Here is a 19,456-nt window from a genome sequence, read left to right as displayed (position 1 = left end):
TTAATATCAATTCTTAAACTGTAAAACTATATATATAAAATATATTTTACCAGGTAAGACCTGACCACACATGATATATCAACGAAGTGGCTTATGTGGAAGTTTATAGCAGCCAAATACTCAAATTGCATGTTTCTAAATGTGGAGGGGAAAACCGGAGGACCTGGAGAAAATCTACGCAACCTCGAGGAGAACATGCAAACTCCAAATATACAGGCGTCAGGGTCAGGCTCAAACCCACAATCTCCTGTATACCAGGCGAGGCAGTTAACATCTCGCCACAACCAAAATAACAAGAAGAGCCATTTCTTTACAATTCGGTACAAAATTCAGTATTTCAAGAGCCGCAATGCATCTGAGTACATACTGTACTCACGTACATATCGTCAAGAAGCAGCCCGTAAAGAGCCGCATGCGGCTCCGGAGCCGTAGGTTGCCGACCCCTGACCTACGGGGAAACAGTGTTGTGCTGTACTCTGTTCCCATGTCTATGTTCCCCGAGTTCATCAGCACACACAGAGACAGCGTGGTGAAGTATGGCTAAATGACCCCCATGACCCACACAGTATCGAGAAGCTCTCATCCAGCAGTGGATTGACAAAATTGTTGTACATCTACGTGCGCTCATGCCACGGAAACGTATGCCTTCAAGACATGTCGAACAGATCCACCATGAGTTCTCAAGAAGTGCCCCGCTGAGTGTTCATTGAGCTCAATGCATGCATGACAAGTGCCTTATGCATACTCTTCTCTTTTTCTCCTGCATGTTGCATGCACTATACATTAGAGTGCTTTTGCATTGACACTGTAATAATGCATCGATTGATTAATATCAATTCTTAAACTGTAAAACTATATATATAAAATATATTTTACCAGGTAAGACCTGACCACACATGATATCTCAACGAAGTGGCTTATGTGGAAGTTTATAGCAGCCAAATACTCAAATTGCATGTTTCTAAATGTGGAGGGGAAAACCGGAGGACCTGGAGAAAATCTACGCAACCTCGAGGAGAACATGCAAACTCCAAATATACAGGCGTCAGGGTCAGGCTCAAACCCACAATCTCCTGTATACCAGGCGAGGCAGTTAACATCTCGCCACTGTGGTGCCCCATTCTTGAACCCACCATAGTTGCAGAATGTATGTTTTCCATTTTTATACTGTATATGTGCTGTAAACACAAATTAATTCACGTTACCCCTGCAACCACTCGTTTTCATTCCATTAACCACAATGTTAAATAAATTATACTTGAACCGGTTGTGACCGTGAGTCCTGACAATCTATATATATAAAATCGCAAATATGTCTGTCTGTCTGTGTGTCGCCGGACCATACGCAGTTTCATTGGACGGCGGTTGCCCCTGGCAACGGGTAGCGACGCATTCGCTGCAGGGTGGACGCCATTTTTAATTCCCGTTAAAAATATGCGCACGCATTAACACGCGACTGAGGTAAATTCATCAAAGTTTCACGTCCTCTTCACTCCCCCCCCACCACAATGGGTGCAATTACTATTATAGGGTCGGTAGATTATAAAATGATAGCGATTAGACAGTATTATTGTAGCGCGGGGGGGGGTGGGTAACGGCCCCGGTACCCAGCCTCAGCCAGGTGGGCAATCTAGGTGAGGCCGGAGGCTCTGCACGGTACTAGGCCTCGACACCCCACCACACTATAGGCCGTACATATTACTGCACAGCGGCCGAGGAGATCATGCCTGGGGGGGGGGGGGGGGCAGAGGTAGCAGCACATCTGTGTATATATGTAAGGTTATTAAGAAATATATTTTTCACCCGGGCAACGCCGGGTACTTATACTAGTCTATTATAAATGCCCGGCGTTCTATTTGTCAATTTGTCTGTCAACTAAATTATAAGAGCCTTTCAGAAGGCCTGAATCAAAAAGTTATAGAAAGTGGACCCCCCTCCAGATGTGGGGGTAAAAAGTTGATCCAACAAGTTAGTCGACACACCAACGTTTTTTTCACTCCCCCCCCCCCCCCCCGCAAAAAAATGATGTAGGCATATATGCCTACACACACACATACAATACAGTGAGTAGTATTCCAAAAATTGCTGAATTAGAAGTTAAGTGTGAAATTTGAAAGACACAAACACGAAGATCGATACACAGGCAGAGATCTTCGTGTTTGTGTCTTAAGCCTCACCTTACCATATTAATAAATAAGTGTGCCGTTCCTGGCCCTTCCCCCCTCAACCATTATATACGGGGTAGTATTTCTTGTGATCCCTCATTTACTTGATACAGCTGTCGTGGCTGTGACGGTTCCACCTGAAGACGGAGGCTTGTGTTGCTTCCGAAACGTCGTGAATTTTTTTAATTTGTTTTATTTTACTTTTATTAATTAAATTTTTTACCTACGTGACTTTACCGAAAAAACCTAAGATTATGTCTGTCTATAGTTTTCTGGTTAGATTTTTGTTGCTATTTCATTTATACCTGATGATGATTGCTTGTGTTGCAATCGAAACGTCGTATGCTATTATTTAATTTATTATTTTATCTTTATACGTGACTTTACCGAAAGAACCAAAGAGTAATTCCTGCAGTCACGAAAGCTCCAAATTAAGATTGAAGTGCTGCATGTTTACGAGCCTTGCTAAAATCATTGTATACGCTACACGAGCAAATGTGTGAGGACACCATGCTAAAGACTTGCCAGCCCACAGTTAATTCGCATCAGTATGCCTGCTGTCTCAGTCTCTCTCTCTACAGCGCCAGCCCACCCCTTTTCATTGCCTCTGCGCCATTCTGGTTGGCGGTGCTGGCTGGGGGAGATGCCATTGTGCTGTTTTGGAATCAGAGAGCCTCACCAACAAGCAGATAATTAATCCCTGGGAAGTGGGATGCTGTCTTTAGGACATCGCCTGCCTCCCCTTGGTCAATCCTTAGGGACAAATGCTGGCCTGTTGTTATGGCAACTTACCACACAATTTGTCAGGCAAGAGTAATTGAGGATACTTTATTGCTATGACTTTATTTTACTTATCAGCAACCACATTAACATGACAATGGGGATTTATTTTTAGATTTATTGTCTTAACGTGTCTGGTTACACATGTGTTTTTTATTCTGTTCAAAAAGAAACCTCCCACAATCCATGGTGCACAAGTAATGGTAGAGTCCATTGTTAGGAGTCTTGTTACCAGTTTTAATAGTCACACAGATGACAGCCCTGACTCCTTTTGTTGTGGAGGTTGGGATGGTGAACAGCAGCTAGAGCCAAGGTGATGGCCCTTGCATAACTTGCAGGGTGTGACTGAGGCTGCTGCTGAGAGTCATGCAGTGTGTGTGCGGTCAGCCATAGCTATTTACGAATGGAATCTATTAGTGTCCACTATGGTACATTTTTGATGATACACAGTCCATAATTAGCAGCATTTGGAATTTGGAGGCCACATGTGTGAAGGCAGGAGGTATAATAGTCACAAGCAGCGGACATTGTTGAAGAAACAAAGGGACATTTAAAGACTGCTCTGTACCTTGCAAAGATTTCGCCTTAAGACAGCGCCATGTGCTGCCGGTTAACTTGGTTCCGCCTCATGTGGATTGTGACACTTCTGTGGGTAAGCCCCATAGGGAATGCTCAGCAGCTTACGTGGTTTTGGAAACAATGGCACACAAGGCCTTTCGCTAGAGGCACCGATGTGAAGACGACTGGTGCAACAAAAGCATCCCCTACTGCAACAACTGAAGTGGAGAAGGATAAAAGCAGCACTGCACCTGGCATCAATTCAAAACCTTTCAGTAACACATTCATCTCAGCTCTTATGACACAAGGAGAATCTTCTGATGTACAGCAAAGGTACTTGGAAGAAAGTACTGCAGGAGAGCAGCCGACAACTATTGCTTCAAGCACTCGCGAGCACTCAGAAGTCAGCATGGTAACCAACCCAAGCTTCGAAGTGAAACCACTTGAGCAGAGCACATTGGACATCACCGTCGATGAAACTCTGAAGGACGAGATGGCTCGAGCCGGTGCCGTGACCAATACAAGCATCACAGTAGGGACTGGTGGCGCAGGCAACTTGACGAGAAGAACGACTGAAAGTGGGGTCGTGTTGTCCACCTCGGCTGCAGTGGGAAGAGTAGTCCTCGCGCCCATGTTGAGAGTCATGGCTATCCCCGCACAGCTGCAGATTCGCGGGCCGCAGGGTAAGGTGGTATTTCGGGTGATTTACACTCCGACTCCTAGGGAGTGTGTCAGTGTGTGTGCACCTGCATATGTATGTATGTAGAACTTCTTTTGCACCGTACATTGCCAACTGTGCTAATCGGAGGTGCAGGGGAAGGACAAAAAGCTAAACACAAAATCAGTTTTGATTTGAATTAATAAAAATGTTACGCATTTTCTCTTGGGCCTTTCACAGAGACACATGATGGTTGGTATTGCACCATGGTGTCACTTTTAATGGATCGAACGCACTGAGAGAATTGCAAATCTATCAATAGGCCTTGGTATCTTGAGAACAAAATGAAATACAAATTTTTTGTAAAAAATGTGAATGACATAGATTTTTTTTTATCATGTAATTTTTTGGTTTGTTTACTACTCAGTAATGTCAGTTTTCACAGGAGCACTTGGGAGCTCATTTTAAAAATATTAATGGTGATATTGCGAAATAAGTTGAATACTTCAATTATAGTTAGCCTTGCCATATATTCTCTATGTTTTCTGAAATTTATTTTGTATATTCATCCAAAACATTATTTCACATGCTTAAATAGTTGTACCTTTGATATACATGCATGATACCTTTTTATGATACATAGTTGTAATTACTGGCGAAACGTCGTACTCGAATTGTAAACGTTGTGGGTTTACTCTCCAACACACCGGTGTGCTATACTAGTAACGAATTGACATGTTTTGTTTTTGTGACAAACCTTACTAATTGGCTGTGTCGGGTGGTGGTGGGTTTAGGACACATTTATATTTACGTGATCTAACCCAAAAAAACCTTTATTATGGATACCTTTTATATTTAATGTTTACTTTTGATGGAAAAATATGGTCACATTTGCTACGCGTAAGTCCACACATGTTATATTTATAAGCAGCTCTTTTAAGATTAACTACAGGAGCATTGTAAAAATGTAAACCTTGTTCTTGGCTTTTGTACAAATACAATTGCTGGTACGTGTTTGACCAACTGCTGATTTAAGAAGATTAATGCTTCCATGGCAATGCGGGCACCAGCTGTTTTTGGAAATCACATCTGAGCTCCCCTATATACCCTGTGGCATTGTAATGCAAGGTACATTTCCCTGTACACGTGGTGAAACATCTAATCGTCATCAGCCATGATATATCTACTGCTGCATGAAAGCTTTCCAAAGCCTTCACCAATTCTCACAAAACTGTGACGTAACAAGACATCTCCACAGGAGCTGATTTGATCGCTCCATTTCATTGATGTACGCACTCTTGAGTGTTCCCTCCGTTGGTTGTCACTCCACCATTAGCCTTGACCATGAGCGATGTGTCCTTTCCAAGCCCATTTGCACTGCCGCTTGATGTCTCTACCTTGCTTTATATCCTCTGATTCAGCTGTCCCACTCAGTGTAATGCCAAGCATGTATACGGTCTTTTGAGCATTTTCCAACTTTTGTTCCGTTTTTTGTCAGTGTTCATGTTTCTGATCCACATTGATATGCTGCGTTCCATTGACAACTTTAGTTTTCTCATCGGCCTCTTTAATTTATCATCTTGATCCCAGTCCACCTTAAATAACTGCCCTAGGTGTACATACTGTACTTGTGATTTCAAGCAGAGTGCCTTTCCAGATGAGTGCCTCTCATGGATACCTTCAGTTGTTTCGTGAACTTGTTATATTTGTTAAAAAATATATATATCTTTTTATAATTAAGTTCTTCAACAATTTCCTGTAGTCAATTAACTTGGTTGTTATAATGATTTGTGATCAGCAAATATGAGGTACTAGCATTATATTCATTTATATATTACAAAATTGTTTGTACAACATTTTAAGGAAATTGTTTATAATATTGTTGTGAATATATAATTTGAAAGAAATACTTCGTGAAAATATACTTCATGAATTTATAAACTTAAAAAATATAAAGAGATTCGTGTGAACAAACTAAAACTTACTTAGATTTGACAAACATACTATAAAATACCACTGTGGCGCTTTAAAATTCAGATTTAAAAGTATATATTTAGCGCGTGCCTTTGCGAAGCTTCATAATTTTGCATGTCACAGCATCCTCACTGCTACACAGCTAGGCTTGCCGATAGTTTTGTCATATTATTTATATTACTACTTACGTTATTATAAGGCGTAGCAGGCCCAACAAATGGCTTGAATTAATCTCAAATATCTTTGAAATATTGTTTTCTTCTCTGTCCATATGCAATCGTTAGGCCAGGGCCAAAATGTGGACCTGCTGCAGCTGATCGGAGTCCCGCTGCCTCCCCCGGTCTCCTTCACGGCCGGCTACAAGGGCTTCCCAGCATACGAGTTTTCCGAGGATGCCAACGTGGGGCGCGCCGCAGGGACCTACCTCCCTCGGACGCTGTCCCGCGACTTCTCGCTGCTGGCCACAGTGCGCCCAGCCACGGATGAGGGCGGTGTGCTGTTCGCCGTCACGGACTCCTTCCAGCAGATGGTACAGCTGGGGCTCAAGCTGATGCCGGTGGAGGACGGCGAGCAGACGATAGTACTCTTCTACACGGAGCCCAGCGGCGCTGACACCCGCGTTGCCGCCGCCTTCCCCGTAAGGCTTTATTTATTTATCTATCACGGTTTTCTAAGGACAGACCAAGAAAAGCCCAAAGAGTTCAGACATTGTTAGCACTCTTTGGTTCTTTCGGTAAAGTCACATAGAAAGAGAAAATAATAAATTAAATAATAGCATACGACGTTTCGATTGCAACACAAGCAATAATCATCAGGTACAAATGAAAGAGAAAACAAACCTAGTAAACTTATAAATATAATTCAATACAACACAGAGAGTCGGCTGACATAACAGTATACAGAGAGTCGGCTAATATAACTGTTATGTTAGCCGACTCTCTGTGTTGTATTGCATTATATTTCTAAGTTTACTAGGTTTGTTTTCTCTTGATTGCTTGTGTTGCAATCGAAACGTCGTTTTGCTATTATTTAATGTATTATTTTCTCTTTTTATGTGACTTTACCGAAAGAACCAAAGAGTAATTCTTGCAGTCACGAAAGCTCCAAATCATTGTTAGGACTCTTGATGGTGTAATAGATGAGTAAATTCGTTTCTTGTATTAAAGAACAATTTTTGTTTTCTTCTCTGCCTTATTTAATTGTGGCGATGGGAGGGAATTCCAAATGTGAACAGTGCAAGGAAAGAAGCAATGTAGTCATTGTTTGCAAATTTGTATAAACAGAATCATCTAATTATATTATTTATGAAAACAAATGTTGGTGATGCAAATGAAGGCAGCATATATTCCTTCCATTTGCTGTAGCTCCACATAAATCCTTGTGTGACAAATATTCGTAGTTGTGCTCTTACTTGTTGTCGCAGTATAACTCAAAACACTACACATGTATTACCACAAAAGCCAAATGAGCAAATTAACGTCTTTAATATTCCACCCAATTTGCATTGACGTGGAGTGGCCTCATGTGCACGTGTGTGGCTGTGGTTAGTAGTAGCGTAACGGTTAGCGTGTTGAGCTACAAACCCAACCACCCGAGTTTGATTCCTGCTCATGGCCAATACCCGTGACGATTATCTGTACCAGTCCTGGGCCTCTCCTAGGTCGACTCAGCCTCATATGAGTACCTAGTGCGGTGTGTAAATATTGTCAACCCTTCATGTGCTGTACTGGCCTTCATATGTGCTAGCTCACAGTACCTGCCCCAATAGTCTGTCAAGCCTACAAGGGGGATCTTTGTCTTTGTGCACACCAGGTCCCTCGAATGACAAATCGCTGGACGAGGCTGGCGCTGTCTGTGGCGGAGGACACAGTCTCATTCTACATGGGCTGCCAGCTCATGGAGCGCGCCGCTATCCAACGCGCAAGCCATGCCCTGAGCTTTGACCCGAATGGAGGAATCTTCATCGCTCAGGCTGGGGGAGCTGACACCGATAAGTTTGTTGTAAGTGTCCCGAGCAAAAACTAGCTTTGAGCACTGCTGTTGCCCTTCTTAGGTGGTTGTGGATTAAAAAATATATACATTTCAATTGGATGATGATTTTTTAATATAAATCAATAATAAACAATCAAATAATAATCATAATAACGTGTCATTAATGATTTGGGGAAGCAGTAGTGTAGCACTCTACGTTATGAACCCAGTGACCTGAGTACATTTCCAGCCACGTTTAACATCAGTGGCAAATGATATCAAATCCAGTGCTGGACTTCCTTGATCCATGATGATCAGTGTATGGTCAAAAAATGTCCATGACTCACACAGCATGGGGAGGCATTCATCCAGCAGTGGATTGATCAGCAATTATTGTTTTGATGATTACATGCTTAATTTAAAGTCGAAAGAACGTTCGGAACTGCTGCTGAGTGAGATTTTTATGGTTTGCATTTTAGCATCTATTAGTTCAAATATGACAGTTGGCAGCTGAACAAAGGAAACAAATTCCATTAAACCACCGTCTGTGACAAACATGAAATTATTCTCTTAAAATCAATATTCATGGCATTTAGAGGAGCATAATAGCCACACATTGCTAATTTTATCACTGAATGACTCGTTGACAAATGTATTCTGCTGCACGAGGCAAACAAAGGAGGTGACTCATGGGAATAGTTGAATTACTCCAGTCCTGTTTTTTCCATGATTGGGTGAAAACAAGTACAAACAACTTACATGAATGTATATCGTATTTATATGTTTATTTAACAAACAGATAATTGTGATAAAATGTTATCATCAGCACCAATGGACGAACATCGTCTTGCTCCATGTTACAGTGCCACCACAAGAACGTAACGATTTTGCTTTAGCCAGCAGGAGTAAAGCTGGATTAAAACCAAGCTGTAGATTGGTTTGATGTTTTATCACACTGCAACAGATTGTGTAAACTGAAACCGAGGTTCCAATGCAGATTAGCACTACAATGAAGAGGCTGTCCTTATTCAACTTCAGAACCTCTGTCTCAGTGTAGTGATTCCCCTTTTGACAGTGAGGTCAGGTCAGTGGGGCTTGGCCTTTTGTAAGATTTTCCAGTTAATTAACAAACATTGTAAAATTTAACAATATACCCTTGAATGCCTAAAGGGACTTTTTTGTACCCACTTCTAACAAAAGTGTTCATATGTTCGTGAGTTTGCATTTTTGAACTCCAACTGCCAACCAACAAAATAGTTGTGGTTTTTTTTGTGAGCATAGGTAGGCACAATATTTTTTATGTATAAGGAAGATGAAACATTTGTAAGAGGAAAATAGAAAAAATAATATTTAAAGTAAGTTTTCAATCAGTCGCTTCTTTACTTATCACATCAGAGTCCTTGAAGGCAACTCATCTCCTTTGCCATGAGACCGGAGCAATATGAAAGAAGAAAGGAGCTGTCTGCTAAGATTCGAGTGTAATCGCAAGCTTTCAGGTGCAATAGCAAGATATGTGAAAAAACAAGAATAAATGAAAATATAGAAAATTTACAATTGTGTGTGGCTTAAACAGTCCATGTGTGAAAGTGTTTCAAGTGCATAGATGCTTATGTGTGTGTGTGTGCTTGCAGGGAGCCATCCAGGAGATGTCTATCAAAGAGGACCCAGAGGCAGCTTCTGCTCAGTGCGACAATGAAGACCAAGAGCAGGTGCAACACGCACGCTCATTCAGTTTACAAAGCTGAACAGCTCCTCATCGCAGGAGGGTGATGGTGGGTGTTTAAACCATCTGTGTGGACTGCAGGTATCTGGGGATGGAATCAGTGGTGCGTCTGAAGATGAGGAGGATGAGGATGAGGATGAGGACGAGGATGAGGATGATGATGAGGATGAGGACACTTCTAGAGGCCATACACTGTCGGTAAGCCCTCTAGCTTTTATAATTGTTCCGAATCTATGCCACTCAGACGTCGGTAATGTGGCAAAAGTGTACTGTATAGCAGATGTAGCATTGACAAACATTACAAAAAATGTATTACTCAATAGAAGTACTCCTTTAATATGTGTACTTCGTTATATATACCAATGAAACTCATAAACATGTAGTTTACGTGACAGTGATGACTTGGTGCGCATCATCAGTTTTCAGTAGCATGCCCTCTGGCGTTGATACATGAGCTGTGGTTTATATTCATCTGGTGCAGAACGGGGGAGGGGAAGGGACCCTTTCATACCGAGGGCCAATTCACAATATAACATTGGTGGGCAACCACACATTATGTTTTAGGTTTTTCCCCTTTTATCTGGCAACAAAACAGGTGTTAAGTTGTTAAAACACCAAACTGAAACCTTTTACGAGGAATCATGTCTGCATTAACCACAATACTTGTGGTAAAAATGCAAAAAAAACATACTCTTATAATATATGCATTGTCTTTGAAACTGATTGGTCCACACCAGAGACAGCTTTCTTTTGAGCCTCGTCTCAAATGGTGTTAGACCAGAGGACTCCAAAAGGCGTACAGCACAAAGACAATGCACTATCAGAGTAATAAGAGCTCGGGGTGAGCATCTACATCATGGTACCTCCTTTGCCAGTACTAAAATATGAGAAGAGGTTTTATACCTTTTTATCTGGCAACAAAACAGGTGTTAAGTTGTTAAAACACCAAACTAAAACCACATATTAATGCACCCTTTAGCGTTATCCCACAGTAATGCAAAAAATAATGAGAACAATGTCAAAAATACTCTCCTCTACTGCCTGATTTGTGTGGCTCAGGTGTTTGCAGTGACAGATAAATGTTGTTTCGAGGGCATAGCAGTGATAGCCCTCGTGGCCACATAAAACCAAGCCTTCTGTCATATACGGCCTCCGGGCCATAGGTTGCCGACACCTGGAGCAGAGCCTTTTTTAACTAAACAATTACTGTGTATATATAGGAATGTGCACTTGGCACATATTACATAAAATTATGATTTAAACCATGAGACGTAATGACATTGACAACTAACGCCAAACCTTTGCTCCAAAAACACCCACATCACTTGTGTTCTGTGCAGGTGACGGCTGCCCCAGCCCCAAGGCCACTTCAACCCCCAGATTCAAGAGTTAGGCCTCAGCCAGACGTGAATTATCGACCTAGGCCAGATGCTGAAGACAGACACGTGGATTCACCCATCATTCAGAGCCACGTGGTCAAGGGAGACAAAGGTGACCATGGCTTTCCAGGTGTTCCTGGACACAAGGGAGAGAAAGGTGAGACGTTCAGATATATTGACACGATAACTAATAAAATAGGATTGTTGTATACATAAATTATCCAGAATTTATATGAAGGTTAATGAATAAAAAACCCAACAACTCTGGGTTTTTTGTCCAAGATGACGTTTCAAAATATAATTTAGCTCCAGACATTATTTATAGTAATCGTAATTTCCATCTTATTTCTGATCCCTGGTGACTGCTCTTGATGATCATTGTTTTCCAGGCGAACCCAGCAGTGGAGGTGGCTTGGGGCCTCTGGGCCCACGTGGCCCTCCTGGGCCTGTTGGTGAGTCATCCCCTTGCATGGGCGTGACCCTTCTCGTCGTCACATGAACCTCATGGCGGGACCCCGGGGTCCCATAAGCCCCCGGCTCTCGCATAAACATTAAATTATAATGTAAACAAAAACTTTGCCCTTTTTAAATCCTTTATATTAAGTTCACTTGCTTGCGTGCTTGCGTGCTTGCTTGCTTGCTTACGACCGTGCAAATCTTTCGGTCGTGTTTTAACCCACTTCCCGTGATCCAATCGAGCTGACATTTTCCACACAGACTCGTTGTGCGAGACAATTAATGTTCGTGAAAAAAAATTCCCAAAATTTTACACTTTTTAGGCAAACAAAAATTATTTTACATATATTCAAATATAACTCATTCATGGCTTTGGCTGAACGTCACAGTATAAGAGCCCAGAGCGTAACCCCTCCACAGGCCGTGGCGGAGTAGCGCAGTTGGTAGCGCCCTCGCTTGCTATGCCAAAGGTCGCGGGATCGATCCCCGCGTCCTCCACAGGCGAATATATTTTTAAATCCTTTATATTAAGTTCGCTGCCACGCATATAAAGGATTTATAGTGAAAAACTTTGTTTTTACGGGTTATACTTATTCTCCAATGTGTTTGAAGGATGGTGGCAAGTGTTGTCTTGTTAAACTATGCCTTTTAAACTGAAAACTACTTACCTGCAGTACCTCTATTTAAATACACTATCGAAAAAATAATGTACACCATTCTGTCAATCATCGTGTGTCTCAGTGTGGATTTGTGAACACACTTTGTAAACAGTACATAAAATAGTATGCGTTTTCAATGTGCTGTTCATATCGTTACAAGCGTTTATACCAATGTTACTCTACAGAATAGTGGGTCGCAGCTCCTCTTATCCGCATTGATTCAGAGCGGTATGTGGGGACTATGGCTTAACCGCAAAAAAAAGTAAATGCATGGTGCTTATGGATAAGAGAAGTATTATTAAACAGGAGAAATTAACGGTGCAAAGCATCTCATCTGTTAAATATTTGTAGATAATAGGATTGTCATCGATTGATCCTGGTCATAAATAATAATAATGAAGATAAGTGAGCAGTTTCACTGTATTATGCATACCGTTATGACAAATAAAGGACTTAAGTCGTGTAGGCAGTTTGAGCAGCTTTGGATAAGACTTAAGATCCTGCCCATACCCGAGCATGGAATGCATTCGCTTGTTCAGCTCTTCTGCGCATTCGTCCTCACTGCTGCGCTTGGACGACATGACAACATAATGATCAGCGCCAGGTGGGTCGCGGCGTTTATGTGCGCAGTGGGACAGAGTCGCCAAAAATAAACAAATAAATAAATATATCGCGCTTTTGACTTCCGTTTATTCGGGACCCTAGGGTCCCGTCATAAGGTTCAATCATGAAGGGAAACACCGTGGATACGTAGGATTGCCTTTTTCATTCTTTGTTGTAACTCAAAAGTGTTTCCTCTGTGCCTCTTATTTACTCCCAACCCAATCTCCAGGATCTAAAGGGGATGGGGGGAGTAAGGGCACTAAGGGTGAGATGGGCTTCAAAGGAGAACCAGGACTGCAAGGGCTTCCGGGCCTTAAGGGCAACAGCGGCTTGGTTTTGGCGAACGGTGAGGGTGGCACCGTAGGGGAAAAGGTGAGGAGGATATGTCGCTGCTGCTGGTGTTATCAGTGTCAGTGAGCGGATGCTGTTCAAAACAAATCTTTCCAGCAATTACAAAAGTGTCCATTTAAATACAAGGCTTGGCACAGATTTCCCATCGACGAAGCTGCAGAGTTTAAATTTAGAGCGCTACGGTGATGTGATGTTTACTACCTTGCCTGGAATAAAAGAGGTTGTGGGTTCAATCCCGACCCTGGCCCCTTTATATTTGGAGATTACATGGTATCCCCATAATCACATGGATTCTTCTCCAGGTCCTCTCGTTTTTCCCTCCACATTCAGAAACATGCATTTAAAGTATTTGGTTGCTATAAATGTCCACATGATAAGCCACTTCGTTGATACATCATTTGTGGGTAGGTTGCTTCTGAAAAATAGCTTTATAGCTCAGTAGGTCTTACCTGGTAAAATAAAAATATACATTTTTTTGAATTACCCCCACCCTGATTGTGAACAGAAATTGAAAGCCTATTTCCCATCTAAACACCTTGACATTAGTCCTTCATGCACCGTATACACGTATATATATAAAATAAATTATTCATAAATACAAATCACGAGTTAAGTATGTCATAATGGAATGTATTATATCTACCATGCTGCATTTTTTCACCCTCATAGTCCCACCTCTGGGATGATATTCGATGTCATATCTGGAATATATGCTCATATATACATGACTAGACATGATGTCATTTTGATGAATGAGAGAGGTTTTGGTGAAACAAAAAAAGATTTTAGTTTTTTAAAAGAAATTTTGTGGTTTTCGTTGGTAGGGTGACAAAGGAGAAAACGGAATGAAGGTACGTACCACTACTGAATATACACCACAGCAGAGAGCAACCTATGCGGTGGATGGGGTCAATCTTCCCTGTGAGCCCTGCCCCACCCCCTATTGCATTGAACTCAACCCCACTCTAATCAAAACTATTAAAATTGTTGTGGAGAATACAAATAACTAATTAGATGAGCAGAAAATGCTTCTTCATATGTCCACGTCAAAAATAAATGTGACAGATCTGTCTATAACACTGCCGTAAAAATGAGAAATATGTCACGTTTCAGACAATGGCCCTTTTTCAAGAAATGTCCTTTGCACAACTATCTTCATCAGTGCCACCCTTATGTCGGCTTCACTTTCCCCTCATTATTGGCCCTGCCCTTCCACCACCACGCCACTGCATGACATGAGTGATCAGAAAGTGAAAATTTGTCAAGTGCCTGTGCCTAACAGATTCGCAGGTTGTTTAAGGAAGTCACATGATGCTAGGTGGTGCACCAATTGCTGCGATGAGCAATGTCACTGTGTTTTTTTTTTTACAAAGGTCATTCATGTGTCTTGTTCAATACTGTAGGTTCTGTAACAACAAAAATATATTATCAAGTGCTGTGACGAACTGAGATACTGAGTAGTCGCATTATGCATTATCTGACTACATCTTAATCTGTTTACAAAACCAGATCAAACCAAGTGTGCCTTGTGTCTGACATGAAGGGCTCCTCTGGGTTCGGGTATCCGGGCTCAAAAGGAAGCAAGGGCGACATTGGCCCACCAGGGCCTCCTGGCGCAGTAGGCCTCCCAGGCCCAGCCGCCTCTCTGGTCAAGCAGGAGGATGGCACTGTCACACAACTGGTTCAGGGTCCACCAGGCCAAGCAGGACCATTGGGATCTCCAGGGCAACCAGGGTCACAGGGTGAACCGGCAAGTCTTAGAGCTGTTTTGTTGTGTGTGGTGGCGCATGTAAATCTGATGATTTTGAGGTGGCTCATTCTGGGTGTATGTATGTATGTATGTTGAACTTCTTTTTAATCTTATATAGCCAACCGTACTAATCGGAGGTGTGTGATATCCACCTGCAGGGCTGATATGTTGAGTGTTCTTCTCTCGTATTTGAGGGCTTTGTCAGGGAAATATGGTTTTCCTTCAAGCATACTTTGTAAAGAGTTGACCAAACATCCCAAACAAAACCCTCTTGTTTATTTTTCTTGAGACTGAGTTAGATTTCCTGGGTAAGTAAAATACATATTTGTAAAGGTTTGTTTACCTTGGCGTGTATTTTTATGTTCCTCTCCAGGGTGACCCAGGAGAAGACGGATCCCCTGTAAGTTGTGCCTCATATATATAATATACATATAATCTTTATATCTATGCCTATGCTGTGTGTTTTTTGTGTCCTATTATGAATGAAGGTATCTTGTTAACTGACTTGTGTGCAGGGGGAAAAAGGTCCTCCGGGATTTCCAGGACTGCAAGGTGACAAAGGCCCTAAAGGAAACAAGGTGAGACTTGATCATAATAGATAACATAATGCAGGCCATGTTTATTCTGAAAGTGGAACGTATTTTTTCTTTGTAATCCTTGGCTGCTGTCTCACAATGGGCATATGAATAATTAATCATTTTACGCAGCACTGTAGAGTAATGCTTTATGCGTGCCTCCATTGGTGCTGTTGTGTAGGGCGATACTGCTGTGGGTGCACCCGGCCCACCAGGCCCTCCAGGCCCTCCAGGCCCTCCCGGGTTGGGAGGACATGGACGCAAAGTGGTATGTGCTCCAATGCCGGTTTTCAAGAGCCCGATACAGCGCACGAACCGTAACAAGGGAAGGGGGCACACAAATTCCACGGACAGAAACCTGAACACAATATTTATGGGTTGAGGGAAGGGGAGAAAAGTGGGCTCACTGCACCACTTGTGTAGGGACTGTGAGTGGGAACGTAGGTTTTTATACGGGGAAGGGAAGGCACGGGAAGAGGAACAAACGTAAGGGGGGGAAAGGGTGGTGGCAGGTGGGGTGCTCCAAGAGTTTTAAGTCTTTACAGCCACTTGCACTCACAAAAGGTAAATACACACCAAACACAGCATTTCATTTCATGTGTATTTTTTACATGCAGTATTGTAAATATTGCTTAGTTCGTTAAACACAAGTGTGTGTGTTTTTATACGTATTTATTTCAAACCAGATAACACTTTACATTCGATAAGTATGTGAATGGCTACTGTCAGGCCACCACTCCACACGGAGTTTACTTTGTCACTAATCTGCTTGCAGAACATGGTGAACGTTGAAGGCTCAGGATACTCAGAAGACGATGATGTGGACATGGTTCGAGTGAGTGCGGCATCTTGTTTTTTATTTTGTTTATTTTTTGGCTTGTCCTCGGCCTTCAATATATCAAATTCATAGATGTAATGTTTGAATTTAAATATTACACTGCTTTAAGATGAAAGCAATGACATTCTCTTGACAAATTCCATTATTCTCTGCAGTTTTGCATTGTTGGCACACTAGACACAAAAATTATGAACATGTATTGGCAAAATTATCTTTAAATTGTTGCGTAAGATTCGCGGTTTTGGCTATTTTGGATTTCAGCACAAGTTGTTCAGCATGACGTTTTTGTCATTTCGAATGATGAAAACATTATCTTACAATCAAACTTATGTTTCCCTCTTGCTTGTCCATTTTGTTCCTGTGTCCCCCAAACTCCAGGGCCCCCCCGGTCCCCGCGGACTACCAGGCGCTCAAGGCCCCCCAGGAGTGCCCGGCCTACCCGGGAAGCCTGGGATATTTGGGATGAACGTCTCAGAAATTGCCAAACTTGGAACCTCAGGCCTTTCTGGGATTCCAGTAAGTGACTGCTATGCTAATAGGGTAACGGTCTTCATGCAGCCATCCACAGGACCACAGTTGCATTGAGAGAATTCTTTTTTTCTTTCTCATACCACGTAAACCTCACGTGGCACTGCAATCACACTGGCATTGCGTTCTGCAGGGACCTCCTGGGAGTGATGGTGCTCCTGGACTAAACGGTTTAAAAGGAGAACATGTGAGTACATATTTTTTTCATCCTCAAGTATAACATTATTCGTGTGTGCAGTTACATTTTTGTTGTAATTTTATGCACATGTTACTTAAGTCTTGCAATTTAATGACTGTCCTTTTAACAGGGTGACCCAGGCCAAGCTGGGCCGCCTGGACCTATTGGACCCAAGGTAAGAATGAAAATATAAATTTTACCTGAGTGTTTAATAATATTCGTAAAAATATTACGCAATTTTTTTGAAAATGTTGATATGAATTAACTAAATATTATAACACCTCTGCTGTAAAGCTCTCTGATGTGTTTTTGGCAAACACACCACAGTGTGGCCCAAAACACATCGGAGAGCTAAATATTCTGAATGAATGCAGATGTTCAGTCGATTTCAGCAAGTGGAGAAACGATCCTCGTGTGGCATCTGTGTGCGTTTGCACAGGGAGAAGCTGGTGTGGCAGGAGCAGCGGGACCTCCTGGGGTCCAAGGGTTGATTGGGAACGCTGGGCCACCTGGCCCCCCTGGCCCCCCAGGTCCTGCTGTGTCTTCCACTGCTGGCTTTTATGAACCGGTGAGACGTGGGTATCTGGCGGCTTTACAATCTCACGGTGTTACGTGTAAAACACATTTTCTGAAGCGTAACAAATTTTTTTGGCAGTAAAAGGGGAAAAAAACCTATTCTCATATTTTGGTACTGGCAAAGGAGGTCCCATGATGTAGATACTCACCCCGAGCTCTCATTACTCTGATAGTGCATTGTCTTTGTGCTGTACGCATTTTGGCGTTCTCTGGTCTAACACCGTTTGAGACGAAGCTCAAAAGAAAGCTGTCTCTGGTGTCGACCAATCAGTTTCAAAGACAATGCATATATTATCAGAGTATGTTTTTTGTTTGCATTCTGACCACAAATATTGTGGTTAATGCAGACATGATTCCTTGTAAAAGGTGTTCTTTTTTTGCCAGAAAAAACGGAAAAAAAACTATTCTCATAACTAACTGCTTCAGTTTATCATGCTGTTAAATCAGTCATATGAACATGACTTCTCCCACCTCTACTCTGTGGTGTTGAATTTGCAGATCCTGAAGGAATGATGGGCTTGTTCAAACTTGTTTTGAATTTTTTATATTGATCTCATGATTGAGAGCCTGTAAGCTTTGCCACCTGTGCTACATCCCAGCTATCATTTAGCAGAACATTCGTGTTTTGTTTTACTGCATGTTGAATTGACACTCAGCCATTTGGTTAGGGTCCTCAAGTAACTGTATGATTATTTATATCCTGAATGCATTTTTGAACAGTTTCAGTTTAGTTCAAATATACGTTTACTCCCTGGTGTTTGAGAAAACAGCGTTTGTGCTGCTGGTGTTGCAGGGAGAGCCGGGAGCTCATGGGATTGCTGGACCTCAGGGATCGCCTGGCATTCCTGGGCCGATGGTGAATGTAGCAGAGCACACGTTCATGTCGCACGCATCACTGGTAACATACTGTACCATAGGCTTGACACTGAGACATCTCTTTCTATATTCACTTTTTTCTGATTTCAGGGGGAAAAAGGTGATCCAGGGACACCTGGATTTGATGTGAGTTATTGTTTTTCCTACAGCACATTATTTAATCCAGGCATCATCGCAGTGGATTTTGGCTAGCCATCGAACAAAGATGGCCACTGCATCGCGCGCTTTCAGAGGCACTTCTAAAGCTGTCTGGAACGCTCTTGCTTCCAATATTATCAAGCAACCGGAGCTATGCACTTTTAACTATTTTATAAACGCATTTTTAAAATCTGATTTTGTGTTTTGTTTGTTGTCCTTCCCCCGCACATCCGATTAGCACGGTTGTCTACGTACGTTGCAAAAGAAGTCCAACATACATATAAAAAATGTTTCACTTTTAAAGTCGCCTCTCTTTATGATGTGCGTACTGAGTATTGAGAAGTGGTACGACACGGCGCGGTGAACGCCGAGCACCTTGTGTGACGTTCGTGTCTGTGACCCAGGGCACGGCCGGCCTACCGGGACCCATGGGACCCAGTGGACAAGATGGCCGTCCTGGCCTGCCAGGTCCCACAGTGAGTTTTCCCCCTTTTGTGCTGAGTCCTGCTCTAAATGGGCCTTTGTTTTACAAGAAAGTTTTTTTTTTAATTTGTTTTTTTTTCCTTAATTGTATTTTGGTGTGTTTTAGGGCATCAAAGGAGAAAAGGGGGAAACGGGACATGAGGTATGTACAGATTATAAATGTTAATTCCAAATGTATTCAATCAAATGTTTTTATGAACTGTCTTTGTGAAGGAGGATGTGGGCCAAAGAAAGAAA

At 42.2% G+C, this 19,456-nt stretch overlaps 1 protein-coding gene across 1 annotated transcript in view; it reads left to right on the top strand.

The window, feature by feature from the left end:
• Positions 1 to 19,456, top strand: part of COL18A1 (collagen type XVIII alpha 1 chain) — a 58,450-nt gene that overhangs the window by 21,467 nt on the left and 17,527 nt on the right. The window contains exons 3-23 of the mRNA XM_078856422.1: positions 6,420 to 6,772; positions 7,948 to 8,136; positions 9,738 to 9,815; positions 9,911 to 10,027; positions 11,170 to 11,365; positions 11,598 to 11,660; positions 13,156 to 13,298; positions 14,102 to 14,128; positions 14,821 to 15,027; positions 15,401 to 15,427; positions 15,543 to 15,605; positions 15,784 to 15,870; positions 16,378 to 16,437; positions 16,819 to 16,956; positions 17,102 to 17,155; positions 17,277 to 17,321; positions 17,586 to 17,714; positions 18,516 to 18,578; positions 18,689 to 18,724; positions 19,141 to 19,212; positions 19,326 to 19,361. Of these exons, the coding sequence (XP_078712548.1) occupies positions 6,420 to 6,772; positions 7,948 to 8,136; positions 9,738 to 9,815; positions 9,911 to 10,027; positions 11,170 to 11,365; positions 11,598 to 11,660; positions 13,156 to 13,298; positions 14,102 to 14,128; positions 14,821 to 15,027; positions 15,401 to 15,427; positions 15,543 to 15,605; positions 15,784 to 15,870; positions 16,378 to 16,437; positions 16,819 to 16,956; positions 17,102 to 17,155; positions 17,277 to 17,321; positions 17,586 to 17,714; positions 18,516 to 18,578; positions 18,689 to 18,724; positions 19,141 to 19,212; positions 19,326 to 19,361 (2,183 nt within the window). The remainder of the gene's footprint in view (positions 1 to 6,419; positions 6,773 to 7,947; positions 8,137 to 9,737; positions 9,816 to 9,910; positions 10,028 to 11,169; positions 11,366 to 11,597; positions 11,661 to 13,155; positions 13,299 to 14,101; positions 14,129 to 14,820; positions 15,028 to 15,400; positions 15,428 to 15,542; positions 15,606 to 15,783; positions 15,871 to 16,377; positions 16,438 to 16,818; positions 16,957 to 17,101; positions 17,156 to 17,276; positions 17,322 to 17,585; positions 17,715 to 18,515; positions 18,579 to 18,688; positions 18,725 to 19,140; positions 19,213 to 19,325; positions 19,362 to 19,456) is intronic.

Source organism: Lampetra fluviatilis, chromosome 1 (assembly GCF_964198595.1).
Source record: "Lampetra fluviatilis chromosome 1, kcLamFluv1.1, whole genome shotgun sequence".
Lineage (NCBI taxonomy): Eukaryota > Metazoa > Chordata > Hyperoartia > Petromyzontiformes > Petromyzontidae > Lampetra > Lampetra fluviatilis.
This window is presented reverse-complemented; position numbering and strand designations above follow the sequence as displayed.